The 14,339-nt window shown below is 41.2% G+C and overlaps 1 protein-coding gene across 1 annotated transcript in view; it reads right to left on the bottom strand.

The window, feature by feature from the left end:
* The window catches only part of ARID2 (AT-rich interaction domain 2), a 736,417-nt gene that overhangs the window by 555,045 nt on the left and 167,033 nt on the right, over window positions 1-14,339 (bottom strand). The window contains exon 4 of the mRNA XM_029615213.1: window positions 1,838-1,971. Within this exon, the coding sequence (XP_029471073.1) occupies window positions 1,838-1,971 (134 nt within the window). The remainder of the gene's footprint in view (window positions 1-1,837; window positions 1,972-14,339) is intronic.

Here is a 14,339-nt window from a genome sequence, read left to right as displayed (position 1 = left end):
GGGATTATCACTTCCCTTTTCTTACTAGATATTTCTCTCTCTATGCAGCCTAGCATTCTTCTGGCTTTGGCTATCGCCGTATCACACTGCTTCGTCAACTTCAGGTCGTTGGACACTATCACCCCAACGTCTCTCTCCTGCTCCGTGCACATCAGCCCTTCACCCCCCAATGCATATAGTTCTTTCGGATTACCACACCCCAGATGCACGACTCTGCATTTCTTGGCATTGAGTCCCAGCTGCCATATCTTCGACCATTCTTCCAGCTTCCTTAAATCGTGTCTCATTCTCTGTACTCCTTCCGGCGTGTCCACTCTGTTGCAGATCTTAGTATCATCCGCAAATAGACAAACTTTACCTTCTATCCCTTCCGCAATGAGGCTCATGAAGATGTTGAACAGAACCGGTCCTAACCTATTGTTTTACTGAGTTATCTTTATTTTTATGAGTGCCTTGAACATGTTGCTACATGTACTGAGATGTTTGTATTTTTATTTAATTAGTCCTGTGTTGATTTTACTGAGAATTTATTCTTAATCCTGTTTGCCTTATTACAAGTTTAGTACTTTTCTACATTTTACCTAATTTAATCCTCTTTGATGGATATCAAGTTTAGTCTTCATACTAGAACTGTTAAGCTGCTATACCCACACGTCTGACTATATGTTACCTTTCTAATACGTTGCACTCCACTTTAGATGAATTTCTTATTCAAAAAGGCGGATAATAAATCCAAATATATAAAAGAGCATATGGGATGGGAAGGGGGGAAGGAGGATGAGGACTAGGTAAGGCGTTACAAGGGGAAGAGGAAAGGAGGCAAAGCACTCAGGAAAGGGCTATGGGAGAGAGAATAAAGAAAAGCACTTGGGAAGGGGTAGCAGCACTCAGGAAAGGGCCTTGAGTAAGAGGATCAAGAAAGTGACCACAAGAGGGAGATTATAGAAGGAAAGGGCTATGGGTAGAGGCAATCAGGGCAGGAAGTTGAACACACCCAGGAAGGGTTCACGAGAGGAAAGGCAGGTGGGACAGAACCAGCGAAGAAGCTACGGGGGGAAAGAGCAGGAAGGATAGCACTCATGAAGTGACCATGACTGGACGGAAGCAGAGCATGAGAGAAGACACTTGGGGAGGGACCATTGGGATGGTGAGGAGCAGCGCTCATGAACCGGCCCATAGGGGTATGGCAAGAAGGACAGCACAATTTATAGCAGAAACCACCATTTGTTTAATTTTAAGTTGTATACATTACAAATGATTCTGAAGTGCATATTATGTATTATATTTATTTGTTTTCTATATGACATTTAATTGCATGTAAAAATTAGAGACACATATGGGGGTCCGTGAAATCTGAAGTTGAAAAGGGGTCCAAACTCACCAAAAGGTTGGGAACCCCTGCTCTATTCTTTTTTTTTTAAACATGGTTTGAGATGGGTCTTATACAGTAGGATAGAATTTCTTGCAAGAAAAAATTAATTGACCAAACATAAAATGTTTAAAAATTTATCAGTTGAAAATACAATGAAGATGACTATATGATGATGTCAGGCATTACTAAAGGTGCCTTCTTATTGGTTACTGCACATTGAGTGGACTGCGCATGAAAAAAATTCAATGCATGCACAATGCAGTTTGATATGACAATGATTTGAGTTTTTGCAACTATTTAATATATTTACCCAAAAACCTACATTAGGTTATTTATTGATTGATCATATAGATTACAATTAAGTATATATATATGACATATGCATGGGTGAAGATGTAAACATTAAACACAACTTGCTAGAAGAGAAGAATTCTAGACTCACACATGCAGAACAATAGGATTTACCTGGTACAATGTGCTGCTGGTAATTGTAAGAAGATGGAATTGCACCAATAGGAAGCTGTGGTTTTGGATTGCCAGGTGGTACCTCATCATCCTCCTCCCCAAAGTGATGTACCTTCTCATACTTTTCTAGATACCTGAAATTAGCAACATGTTTTAGTCTTCTAAACTGTAAATATAGATCTAGCTATTATTTAGTTGTAAAAAGAACTCAGAAACAACCTTGAAACCTACATAAAACAATTAAATTGTAATGATAAAGCAAACTAGGAATGGCACTGCACATCAATTCACTTTTGATATACCTATATATAACCAGAGTCCTGGTTTCCTGCAGCAGATTTTTCCCAAGGTTCTGTGGCAAAAGTTAGAAAATTCTGTGAAAGTCTTCAGAATTCTGCGGCAATTATGTGGCAAATTGGCATAATTTTGCATAAAGATTCGCAGCTTTATGCAAATAGTCAATTATTTTAATGAAAAATGTTTAAATTATTTGTTAAATAATATTTAAACTATATGCAAATACATTTGCCAAGTACAAAAATCAACAAACTTAACCTTGAAATGTCACTTTTGTTTTGAATTGCAACCCAGTGCAACCATCCTTAAGAAAAGCATGCTTTGTCATCTTTGCAAGCATATGAGCTTATATATTATGAAAATGCTTTTGGTATCAATTGTTTTGTCATGCTAAGTACACAAATATTGGACACATGGTAACTCACAAAAAGGGGTTGAGTCAGCACTAGTTTGAAACTTGTGAGCTGTAGTGCCTGTCATCAAGGCCTCCATGAACCGAAATTAATGCCCTCTCTGTTAGCTGTGGGACACAAGCATGACTGCAAATAAACGATCCAACCAGTCTGCACAGCCAAATATTTAGGGTTGTAACTATCACTCCATACAGATTACCCCATGCAGAGATGTTACACATTTAACACAGGCTACCCCAATTCTTTCTTTCCATCCTCTAAGTACTAAGGATACTCAGTGTTTAGCCCATGCCCTTCTGAATTCCATTACCACCTCTTCTGGGAACCATTCCATGCATCTACCATTCTTTCTGTGAAAAAATACTTCCTGGTTTTGCTCCTGAGTCTATCCTCTTGGAATTTCATATTATGACCCATAGTTTTAAAGTTTCTTTTCCACTGGAAGAAGTTTGATTCTTGTGCATTGATAATATATTTCAGGTATTTAAAAGTCTGTATCATATCTCCCCCCAGTCTCTCCTCTTCACCAGGGTATAAATATTTAAGTTCTCCGGTCTCATCTCATAAGGTTTTTAGTAGAGATCTCAACATTTTGAGTGTCTTTCTCTGGACTGCTTCTAACCTGTTTCTATTCTTTTTAAGATATGGTCTCAGAAACTGAACACAGCAATCCAAATGAGACCTCACCAAAGAGCTGATTAGGGGCAATATCACTTCCTTTTTCTTTCAAGTTATGCCTCTCTCTATGTAGCCTAGCATCCCTCTGACCATAGTTACTGCCATGTCACATTGCTTCACTACCTTCAGATCATTAGACAGTATCACTCTTAGGTTGGGTCTCCCATTCCATGCACATCAGTCTTTCGCCCCCCATCAAGTATAGCACCTATGGATTACTGCACCCCACATACATGAATCTGCACTTCTTTGCACTGAATCCCAGCTGCCAAACCTTTGACCATTGCTCAAGCTCTAAGATTGCTTCTCATTCTTTCACTCCTTCGGGGATGTCTATTTTGTTGCAGATCTTAGCGTCATCTGCAAAAAGACAAACTTTTTCTTCTAACCCTTTCGCAATATTGTTCATATAGATATTGAATAGAACCGGACACAGAACTGATCCCTCAGGCACTCCACTTATCACTCTTCTCTCGTCAGAGTAGTTTCCATTTACTACTACTCACTGTTGTCTGTAAATCAGTTAATTTATAATGCATTCTACAATCATGGAACCTACTCACAGGCTTCTCATTTTATTCATGAGCCTATGTAAGACTGTATCAAAAGCTTTGCTGAAATCCAAGTAAACCACATCATGTGCTCATTCTTACTCTAGTCATCAAACAAAAAAAAAATCATATTTGTTTGACATGAACTTCCTCTGATAAAACTATGTTGACTCAAATCTTGCAATCCACTGGATTGTAAGTAGTTTCCATTACTTTTCTCACCACCAAGGAAGAGCTAACCCAGACTGTAGGTTTTAGGTTCCTCTCTGCGACCACTATTGTGAAGCGGGACCACAACCAACCTTCTCCGACAATCCTGAGGCACCATTCCTTCAACATACTCAACGGCACCTCTCTGATATATCTCATTACACCTCATGGCCTTGCCAACTTTCAGTTTTGCTAGCTCCACCCAAATACTTTTCTGTAAATGGGGTGTTATCTACCCTTCACCCATCTGTACTCTTCCCATCAGCAATGGTCCTCCTCCAAGGCTCTCTTTAGGGAATACAAAACTGAAGTATTTGTTAAATATTTAGGCTTTTTTCCTTCCTCTTTCTCCACACATTGCTCATCTCCTTTCAATCTTACAATACCACCTCTGGTCTTCCTCTTTTCTCTGATACATCTGAAAAATATTTTGTACCCTCATTTTTAAAACTTTGGCAATGCTTTCTTCCAGCTGAATTTGTGTCACCCTGATTTCTTTCCTCATCTCTTTCAGTTTCTCCAGCTATTCTTCCCTGTGTTCCTGTTTTTGAGATTCTTTGTACTTTTTTAAATACTGATCTTTTGTTTTCAGCCACCTCTCTGGAGAAACCATATTGGTTTCCTTTTTCGCTTAACTTTATTTACTTTTCTGACAAAGATTTGTTGCTTTTAGTATATAGCTCCTTTCAATCCCTTCCAGTGGGACTTCACTATCAGGAATTATAACAAAATCATCTTTGGTCTGATTTAAGATATCTTTTAGGAATCAAATATTCTATTTTCTCTGTCTGCTCCAACTTCACCCCTCCCCTCCTTTCCCTTCATAAGGGGGGGGGAGGAACAACAGTAGGGAATGGAGTACATCTTTCCTTTGTTCTTGCCTCAGCCTCACCCACCTCTCCTTTTCTTCTCTACAGGCTGCTCACAAGGAGAAGGGGCCAGAGCAGAAAACAGCGAGAGAGCAGAGACTGAAGATGGGCACCTTGTAGCTTTCTTCACATGAACGAATTAGAAGGTGGGGTAGATTCAAATTTGTTGATACTATGGCAAGTTGAACATTATATAGCAAAAGGCTGATTATGCAGCTTCTCCAGTAGCTGCAGAATCACAGGGACCTGTGGGTACTGTATATTATATGCAGGAAAAAGGGTATTGTCAATAAAGAAAAATCTTCTGAAAGAAACTAACACTGATAAACCAAAGTGTCTCAAATATCCAGGCAATGCATCACTTAATCCATTACACAAGGCTTATAGCTGGTGTGAACAGATAATTTTAACCATCTAACACACAAGAGTTATCTGGTTTATTTGTTTTTATAAATAAATACTCAGGTTCATATTCTGAAAAAACGAAGCCAAAAAACTATAACTCAAAAATCCCCCATACAAATTGTGATACTTCAATCCTTGCAATCCCTTGTTGCAAAATGAAAAACCACAGCTCTTTGACTCATCCCACCAAAGTTGAACCAGAGGCACTTTCAAACACATTTTTAATAAAACTATGGTGTTTAATGATTCAGGTTTTTACTGTACTTTCCATATTCCCAAATAGGCAAATAAACGTGGACACAAAAATCAATAGTAGTTTCAAAAAGCTTTTGTTTATTTATTTATTATTTTTAAAGGCATCAAAAATGGAGCTGCACCAAAGAAATTTCTATAGTGAAGCAATCCACCCTATGATGTCATATGCCATCTTTTTTAAACTACTACTGATTTTTATGTCCGCGTTTATTGGCCTATTTGGCATAATTATTACGTGGTGTATTGGCTCCTTATTATATTGACACTTTCCATATTCCCAACACAAAGGATGTTACAAAGGCAGACAACAATATAATTCACAATGAAAGATTCAAATATAGCATGAGATTTCAACTTAAACCTACAGCCATCTTTGGATGAATAAAAGTATCTAAGTTTAAAGACAAATCACACAGCCCACACTGAACACATTTATAATATCCTACTCCCAATCTACCAGCTTCAAGACAATGTGATAAATCCACAACTGATAGAAATAAGAAACAAGTTTGTCTTTAAGATTATTCTCCCCCTCTTAAAGGCAAACTCATGATTAATCTATTATCATTCTTTGAAAGTGTAAATATGGATAAAGGCAAGCCAGTCAATATACATATCTGGATTTTTATAAGACATTTCATAAATTATTTCCTGATAGACTTCTCAGGAAATTAAAAAGTTATAGGATAGGGGGAAATGTTCTGTTGTGCTTGGTAACTAGTTTAAGGATAGGAAACAAAAAGTAGAAGTGCATAATCAGTGCTCCAGGGATCTCTACTAGGACTAGTGTTATGTAACATATTCATTAGTAGTTTGGAAAAGGAAGCAAAGAGGGAGGTGATCAAATCTGCAGATGACACAAGCAGAATATCATTATTATTATTAGATTGTGAGTAATTACAAGATTGAGGAAGTGGACATCTAAACAGCAGATTAAATTATATATGGACAAATGCAGAGTGATGCACATGGGGGAAAATAGTTCTAACTATATGTAAACAATGCTGGGGTTCATGACAGGAGTAACAATACAGAAAAAATACCTTACAGTCATTATGGACAAAGCACTAAAATCCACAGCTCAGCATAGAGTAGCAATCAAGAAAGCAAATACTGAGAGAAAGTATATGGAAAGGAATAGAGTATAAAGCAAAGTTGCTTACTTGTAATAGGTGATCTCTAAAGACAGCAGGATAAGGAGTCATAAAATTAGGCAATGTCACTGATAGCATGCCTTCTAATTATATGGTCAACATCTACTTGGCAGAAGAAGATTTTTTCCAATTTTAAATGCACATAAAAGCAATTATCTTGCTGTAAGTAATCTCTGGCAGAATATTTTTATAATTCCTTTCAATGCAGAGTTGATCAATTTAGGTTTTTTCGGTTGCTGCTATTTTTTTTCTGCTAACCAATGACGACATCTCAGTTCAACTGAAATCATGGTGGATTCTACTATGCCCCATGGATTCTCATATAAAAACTTTCATGTTATTAGTACTGCATGATATAGCTTGCTTAGAGAATGAATTACCTCATATCACACAATCTTAGTTGAGAAGAAAGATCTGCCATGAAGGACTTACAGGCTAATACAAGATTAATGATAAAAATAGCAGATAAAGTAGCAGTGGTAATACAGACTTGAGAAAAATGCACTGCTGAAGCTTTACATCAATTAAACAATAAGTATTATTCTTCCAAGTTAGATTGGGATACTACCTCTAATTGGGTGGCATTAATTACCCACGAAATTATGAAAGCAGAGGACACTAGGTTTTTGATTTGTTGAGCAATTCTTTTTTTTTTTTTTTTGTAATACCTAGTCATCCTACGATTCTAGTGTTTTAAACTGTTCCTAAAATACACAAAAGAAATCTCGATCACAGGGGAAGATGGCCACCGTTTGAGACGAATGTGGAAGAGGTTCTCTCCGATCGCAATTTCTAATTTCTTATTGCCTTGAATAGAATGCTTCATACCAAGTGCAAAACGAAGGTAAGGGAGATTTCTACTTCTTCTCCCTTACCGGAGTTGTTTCAACTGAGGATGGAGTCCTTTTTCATGACGCCATCAGAGCTAGCGCCGGGGGAGAGAGCTGCTGTGGACGCCGACGTGGAGCAGGTGTCAGTTCTACTGGCTGAGGGGATATCTTTAAGTCCCGGTGCTCTGAGAACTCCCTTCTCCACCTCAATCTTTGAATATTTCAATAGTCTGCTCCGGCCCTTGAGAGGAGGAGATAAGAGAATTGAAGATCAAAATGCTGCTGACGGTAGCTGGACAGGTACAGAAGGGAATGTTGGGTCTTTACCGTTGGTGAGGCCTACTTCCCATACTACAACCGGGGACTCTGTTATTTTGACTGGAGCTAATAATCTGGGGATGAGAGATACGAGCCAGAGGAGTGGGTGATGTGGAGCCCAGGACAGGCACAGTTGCCTCATCCCCCCTGGTAAAGCCAGCGGTGATCACTATGGATTCCTTATGGTCTGCTTTAAAGTCTTTGGAAACTGCAATTTCAAATTTGACTAAGATTACCCTTGATTCAAATCAACGTTTTCTAAATATTGAAAATACAATTTCCTTACAAAATACAAAGTTGGAGCAATTGGAATCTTGGGGAGACACTGTGGAATCCCTTCAGCATAAACTTGTTCAATCGGACATTGTGAATGCAAAGAAATTGGAAAATATTGAAAATTCTTTGAAATTTATGAACTTACGGGTTCTCAATTTTCCCTATGAGAAATTGATTTCACCATATGAGATGTTTAAAACCTATCATTCTCTCAAGTTAGGCTAACCAATCTTCACCGTATAATTATACACTAAATAAGCATCACTGATGAGGAATTTCAAAATCTTTAAAATTATGACAATTTTTTTATATATAAGGGAATTAGTATCAGATTATAATGTGCTCACATGTATACAGTCGTTTGGCTCTTGCCCGCAATTCGTGATTGTTGGCACTTGATTTTACTTCATTTACTGTTTCCTCATATTATTGTGTTTGCTTTTTTTAAAACCTTTAAAAGTGCACAGGACTCCCAACATTGCAATGTTTCGGCGGCTATTATCACCTGCTTCAGGGGATTCAACCTATTATATGTTGGAAAAACTATGAGGAAATTAAAAACTCGTCTAATTGAACACAAAAGTGTTCTAAAATGTGTGAAAATGGAGGCTCCCCTTGTACAACATTGTGTAGAGAAGGGCCATACGTTTGAAAATTTAAAATGCATAGTGTTAGAGGTTCTTAAGAAAGATGAGCGAGGAGGCAACCTAAACCTTAGGCTGCTACAAAAAGAGCAAAGGTGGATCTTTAAATTACAGACGGTATACCCTGAAGGCCTCAATAAGGAAGTCGATTGGTCTGTGTATATGTAATAGAGAAGCTGATTGGTGCTGAGTTAGAGTAAGTGGGCTGTTTAAATGGAGACACTTCCGTTATATGAAGTTTGAGCGAGAAGCACCCCAATCCTTCGTAACCTACATTGGCTTCCTATTAAACACAGGATACTCTATAAGGTACTCACAATCGTCCACAAAGCGACATACAAACTAGCCCCGATCATGTTAAGCTCTCAACTTCAACCGCACACATCTTCTAGACCAATTAGAAGCGCATACAAAGGAACACTGCAGGCCCCACAAGTAAAATCATCGTTGAGCAAACGAGCACTATCTTCAGCAGGCCCCCACCAGTGGAACGCGCTCCCCCCAGATCTAAGACTAGAACCCAGCCACCAAGAGTTCAAAAAAAAACTGAAGACCTGGCTTTTCCAACAAGCCTTCCCAAACTCTCAAAGCCACTTAGACGGGAGGACTTCCTAAATACTAGTTATCCCCAAATCATGAATAACACACCAAGTCTTATTATCATGTCTTTGCAACTGTACAACAATCTCTGAATCCAAAAGTTCACCGCAATTTTATTGTATTTCTATTGTAACCTTAATATGTCATTATTTCTACGTTAAATAGTTTAACTGTATATATAATATTTATTTATTACTATGTTAAATTGTCATTGGTTATATTGTTCCAACTGTTCTATGGTTCCATGTAAAGCCCCTTTCTCTTTTGGGCAGTTCATCGTTTTATGTAAACCGGAGTGATTTGTAGTTCTTACAAGAACTTTGGTCTATAAAAATTAAAAATAAAATAAATAAATAAAATATATTGAAGGTGAATAGAACCAGAGGTGTCATCTGTGATTCAAATGTTGCTGTTTCTGTTCCACTGATTTCTCTGGCAATTTCTCTGTTGAGACTGCTGGGCTTGTGGCCTTGGCGGTTGGTATGCTGGTGCCCTAATAAGGCTGGTATTGCAGGTAGGGCCTCCTTTCATAGTAGGGTTTTTATATATTGAAAGTAATAACTCGATTGAATTCTGCTGTTCCCTGAATAAAGAGAGCAATAGTACCCCTACATTCTGTTCTTTTAAGAAACAGTCTCTCTCAATTTGTCACCGAAGAGATTGTCCCCTTTGCAAGGCTAGATTGTAACCCAGACATCCTACAAGCAGTGATGGACACTGCAAGCGTACATGCTGAAATATCAAAGGCTTCATAGACTGAAGCAGATGCCTCAGCCCTTCTTCTGAATCGATGAGAGGCTGATGTTACCTGCTCACTCGGATCTGTCTTTATGAAAGGTTTCAGGTTCTGGGCACACTCATTGAGGTACTGAGTTATATAAGATTGATGATGTTGAATCCTCAAGTAAAGCATGGAACTCTGAAAATCAGTGGCCAAAGTCATTAAGGATTCTGTTATCCTTGCCCAGGAGTGAAGCCTTGACTTCTTTGATTTCTTCATCGCCAACTCTACCACTACTGAGGTGTGCAGGAGTTGTACCACCCCGTAACGAGAAGATTTTATCATCCAGAATTTCAGATCTACCTTCCAGGCAATTGGAAACCCTGAATATGGGGACTCCAAGGTCTTATCCAGCACTGCGTCTCACAGGAAATGAGGAGATAAAGCTGTAGGCTCTGCCAGTAATTCAAGAATCTTCAAGATACCAAGTGCCTCAGATCTGGAATCCGGAATCTTTCGCGTTTCCACTTTAGGACCATACCCACTTTCTCTACAAATTGTGAGTAGGTTAAATCCTCAGGCAGCGAAGAGGGTTCTGGTGGCTCCTCCAGTGGATCCAATGGAATTCCTGTGGAGGTAACCGGTGAAGATAGTGGCAACCCTTGTGGTTGATTATCCAATTCTGGTGAGAATTGAGAGACAGGGTGTGCCTCCTGGTCTGGCACACCCTGGTCTTCTCCTCTACCGGAGCTATTTACATACAGGATCGAGCGGTAGGTGAGCTGCACTGTGCGTGCGGCAACCGCGGGTGCGCCGGGCACTAACGCAGCTCTTCCTACCGCTCGTTACTGGATAGACCTATAAGTGGGAAGAGATCTCCTTCGGAAGGTCTCACTGGCTGACAAGGATCTGAATGCTCCTTGGCAGCCATGGAATTGAAGAAATTCTTAGTATGGCGTAATCTGGCCCACTGCGTGCGAGGCTGTCCTCCTGTTGGTTACAGGATGTCTTTCTTCGAGTGGAACGATGTCTGCATCCTGGGAAGGACTCCAAAGAAATGGTGCCCTTTCCATTATGTTTCTTCAGTGGAGAAATCTGGAGCTCTTACAAAATTTGATGACAGAGGTTTTAGATTGGAAGCCTTGGGTCTCTTTCAAAAAGGTTCTTGCAGGAGAGGAGACTGACGCCGTTTATGTGCATGAAAAGAGAGACCTGAGTGAATCCTCTTTCCCAACTGAGATGATGTTGAAAAGGCTGCAGAGTGTACTTGAATTGGAGATAATCTAACGTCATCCTGGCCCGAAGAATTTGATTCCACTAAATCATCTGGTATTACCTCTGAAGGGATTCTTGTATCTTTAGGTAGTCCAGCCTTTTAGGTTTGGATATCCTGTCCTGTGCATCGGCCTTAAACCTGCCCTGCATCAAGTATGTTCCAGATGCGTCGAGCGATCACGGCTTCGTATTCGTTGAGGCAGGCCTGTGGTCACTGCATAGAGTGTTGATGTGCGTTGGACACGTGAATGACTTCTTTGGTTCATGTTTCCCCTGCGTCGCCTGCTCCAGCGCCATATGTGATGCACCCTTAATATGCGGCTTTGACGCACACTGTTTTTCAGCGGACTTCGCAAGAGAACCTGACAGCTATGGTGTGACACTTTTTTTCACATGGGGCACTCTGGGACTTTTTCCCATCTGGCTCTTCTTAGTGGTGGTGTCCACCGGGCCTATAAACAATTCCTATCTTACCGGATCCGGGTGGTGAGACTTTGAGCCCGAGGATGAGTGAGTTGACCGGTCTTCATTAAATGGAGGAAATCCATCTTCCTTCAGCTTGGCGATTTTAGCGGCTCGTTGTCTATGGGCATGCAGTGACATCCTGTCACAGTCCTGGCGGGAGGCCTGGTTGTGGTCGGGCCCGAGACCCTTTGAAGAGAGCAGAAATTGTCCCGTACCCTCCCATATCGCCACCAGTTTGTCTTGCCCCACACTCTATCCAGCCTCTCTGTTCTCTTACTTCCCCATCCATCAATCTGCCCAACCTCCCCACTCACTCTTTGTCTCTCCACATTCTGCCCAGCCTCTCCCCCCCATCCCCTACATTCTGCTCAGCCCGTCTCTATCCCCATACCCTACAGTCTGCCCAGGATCTTTGAACACTCTGCTCAGTTTCTCTGTCCCTCTATCTCCCCAACCCCCACATTCTGCCCAGCCTCTTTCACTCTGTCTCTCTACACTCTGCCCACTCCCTGTCTCTATCCCCACCACTCCCTACTCTCTGTCAAGCTTCTCTTTCTCTCTGGGCAGATGGGCAAACTAGATGGGCTATAAGGTCTTTTACTGCTACCATGTTTCTATTTTTCTCTCCTACCTACACACTCTGCTCAGCTTCTCTCTTCTCCCCTTCTATCTCACTCTGCCCAGCCTCTCACACTTCTCTGTCTCTTGACATTCTGCCCCACCTCTCTTATGCTCTGCCCCACCACCACCTCTGCACCTACCTACACACTCTGCCTAATGTCTCTCTCTCCACTTTCTGACTAGCCTGTGTCTCTCTCCCCCCCCCCCCCCCCTTCCCAGTATTTCTCATCGTCTCTCTACACACTGCAAAGCCTTTGGCTCTTTTCCTTACCCCCACATTTTCACTGTCGCCACATTCTGTTCAGCCTTTTCTTTCCCAACCTCAAAGGCTATCCAGGCTTTTTCTCTCTCCCCCCCCCCCCCCCTTTGCCCAGCCTCTCTCTGACCTTCCCCACATTCTACTCAGTCTCTTTCACTCTCTCTCCACAGTCTGCCTAGCCTCTGTGTCTTTCCTTCTTTCAGCAGTTTCTTAAACTTCCCTGCCCCACCACCCCTACTCCAATGCTGTTTATCATCTTGCCTTGGCCTCCTTCAAACTCCCATGGCTAGCAGATGGGCTTCATCCCAAGATGTAAATTTTAAAAATGATTGTTTTATTCTATTTACTCACTTGATAGAGCAAAGTAGTGCTCCTTTTAAGGTGGGTGTCCCATTCAGCTCAGTTTTGAATTTTTTTTCCAGACAAGGTAAAGAGGCCGGCAGATACAAGAGAGTCAGTATCCCACCTTCGAGGGACAGACAAGCAGTGAGAACACTCCCAATGGGCTCCCCTGTAGTTAGAGAAGTCTCTGAAAGCTACATAGCAGCCCATAGCAAACCTGGAAAGGAAGAGTGGTGCTACAGACAACTGTTCCACACAAGCAGAACCAACGAGAAAGAGAGAGAGAGAGGTAGCGAAAGGCTCATGGCATCTAGCAGGGCATCTGGATTTGCAGCTGCTTTATGTCCCTCAGAATGTTTTGCAACTTTGAACTTACTTTTTTTATGACTGCAATCCAAGGTGCAATGCTCTGTAGGTTCAACACGTCCAGCAGCAGCAGTGGAGTCCCGCAGTGGTCTGGACAGCAGGGTGCACACCAGAAGCAAAAAGGGCCTACACGTGCTCAAGGTCCTTTTTTAAACTTGCTCGCAGGAAGTTATGTCTTTAAGATGTAATTTCTCCTGCAAGCAAGCTGTAGCTCAAGTGGGAGGGGGGAGGGAGTAGCAGAAGTTGTTGCTGCTTCTGCCCTTCTGATCACAAGTATAGGAGGAGGAGGAGAGGGGAGCGGGAGGGGGCAGAGTCTGTGTCATTGTCAAGGGTGACCTCCTGCAGTCCGTCCTATTCCGATGTCCATGGCCACACTGATCCATGCCCTACAGAGATGCACACTACAAGATGGGAAGGACACTGCCGACGCCCCCTGGGGTGCTGCACCCAGGGCAGCTGCTCCATTTACTCCCACCCTTCCTAGTCCCAGCATTACCTGGCCTTACTCCTGGGCATGCTGGTAGTTAGGAGCACAAGCCTTGCTTCCACCTTTTTCTGGATACAAGTCCAGGATATCTGGCATTTTACAAGGTTCTCTTGCAGTTGTCTATGTCCTTTTAGGATGGTTTGAAGCCAAACTTCTATTTCCAGTTAGTCATACTCTAGAACAAGGAAAGCTGGCTTATTTCCAGAGGGCCATGCCCTGTTCAAACTTTTCCTCTCTTTTGTAAGTAGGAGAGGAAAGGAAAGAAAAGGGAAAAAAATCCCACTTGTTCAGCTCTCACTGTACAGACCCTCTCTAGCTACTCTCCTTAGCCTGCAGTAATACTTTTAAAATTGATTTTGCAGTCAGGCCCCAGGACACACTTCTCTGTGTTTAAAAAAAAAAAAAAAAAAAAAAAAAAGGTCCAGCTGTTTTGTTCTGTATTCTACCTGAGTCACTCACTTTTACT

The sequence above is a fragment of the Rhinatrema bivittatum genome, chromosome 9 (assembly GCF_901001135.1).
Source record: "Rhinatrema bivittatum chromosome 9, aRhiBiv1.1, whole genome shotgun sequence".
Classification (NCBI taxonomy): Eukaryota; Metazoa; Chordata; class Amphibia; order Gymnophiona; family Rhinatrematidae; genus Rhinatrema; species Rhinatrema bivittatum.
The sequence above is the reverse complement of the archived record's forward strand: the minus strand, read 5'-3'. Positions and strand labels throughout refer to the sequence as shown.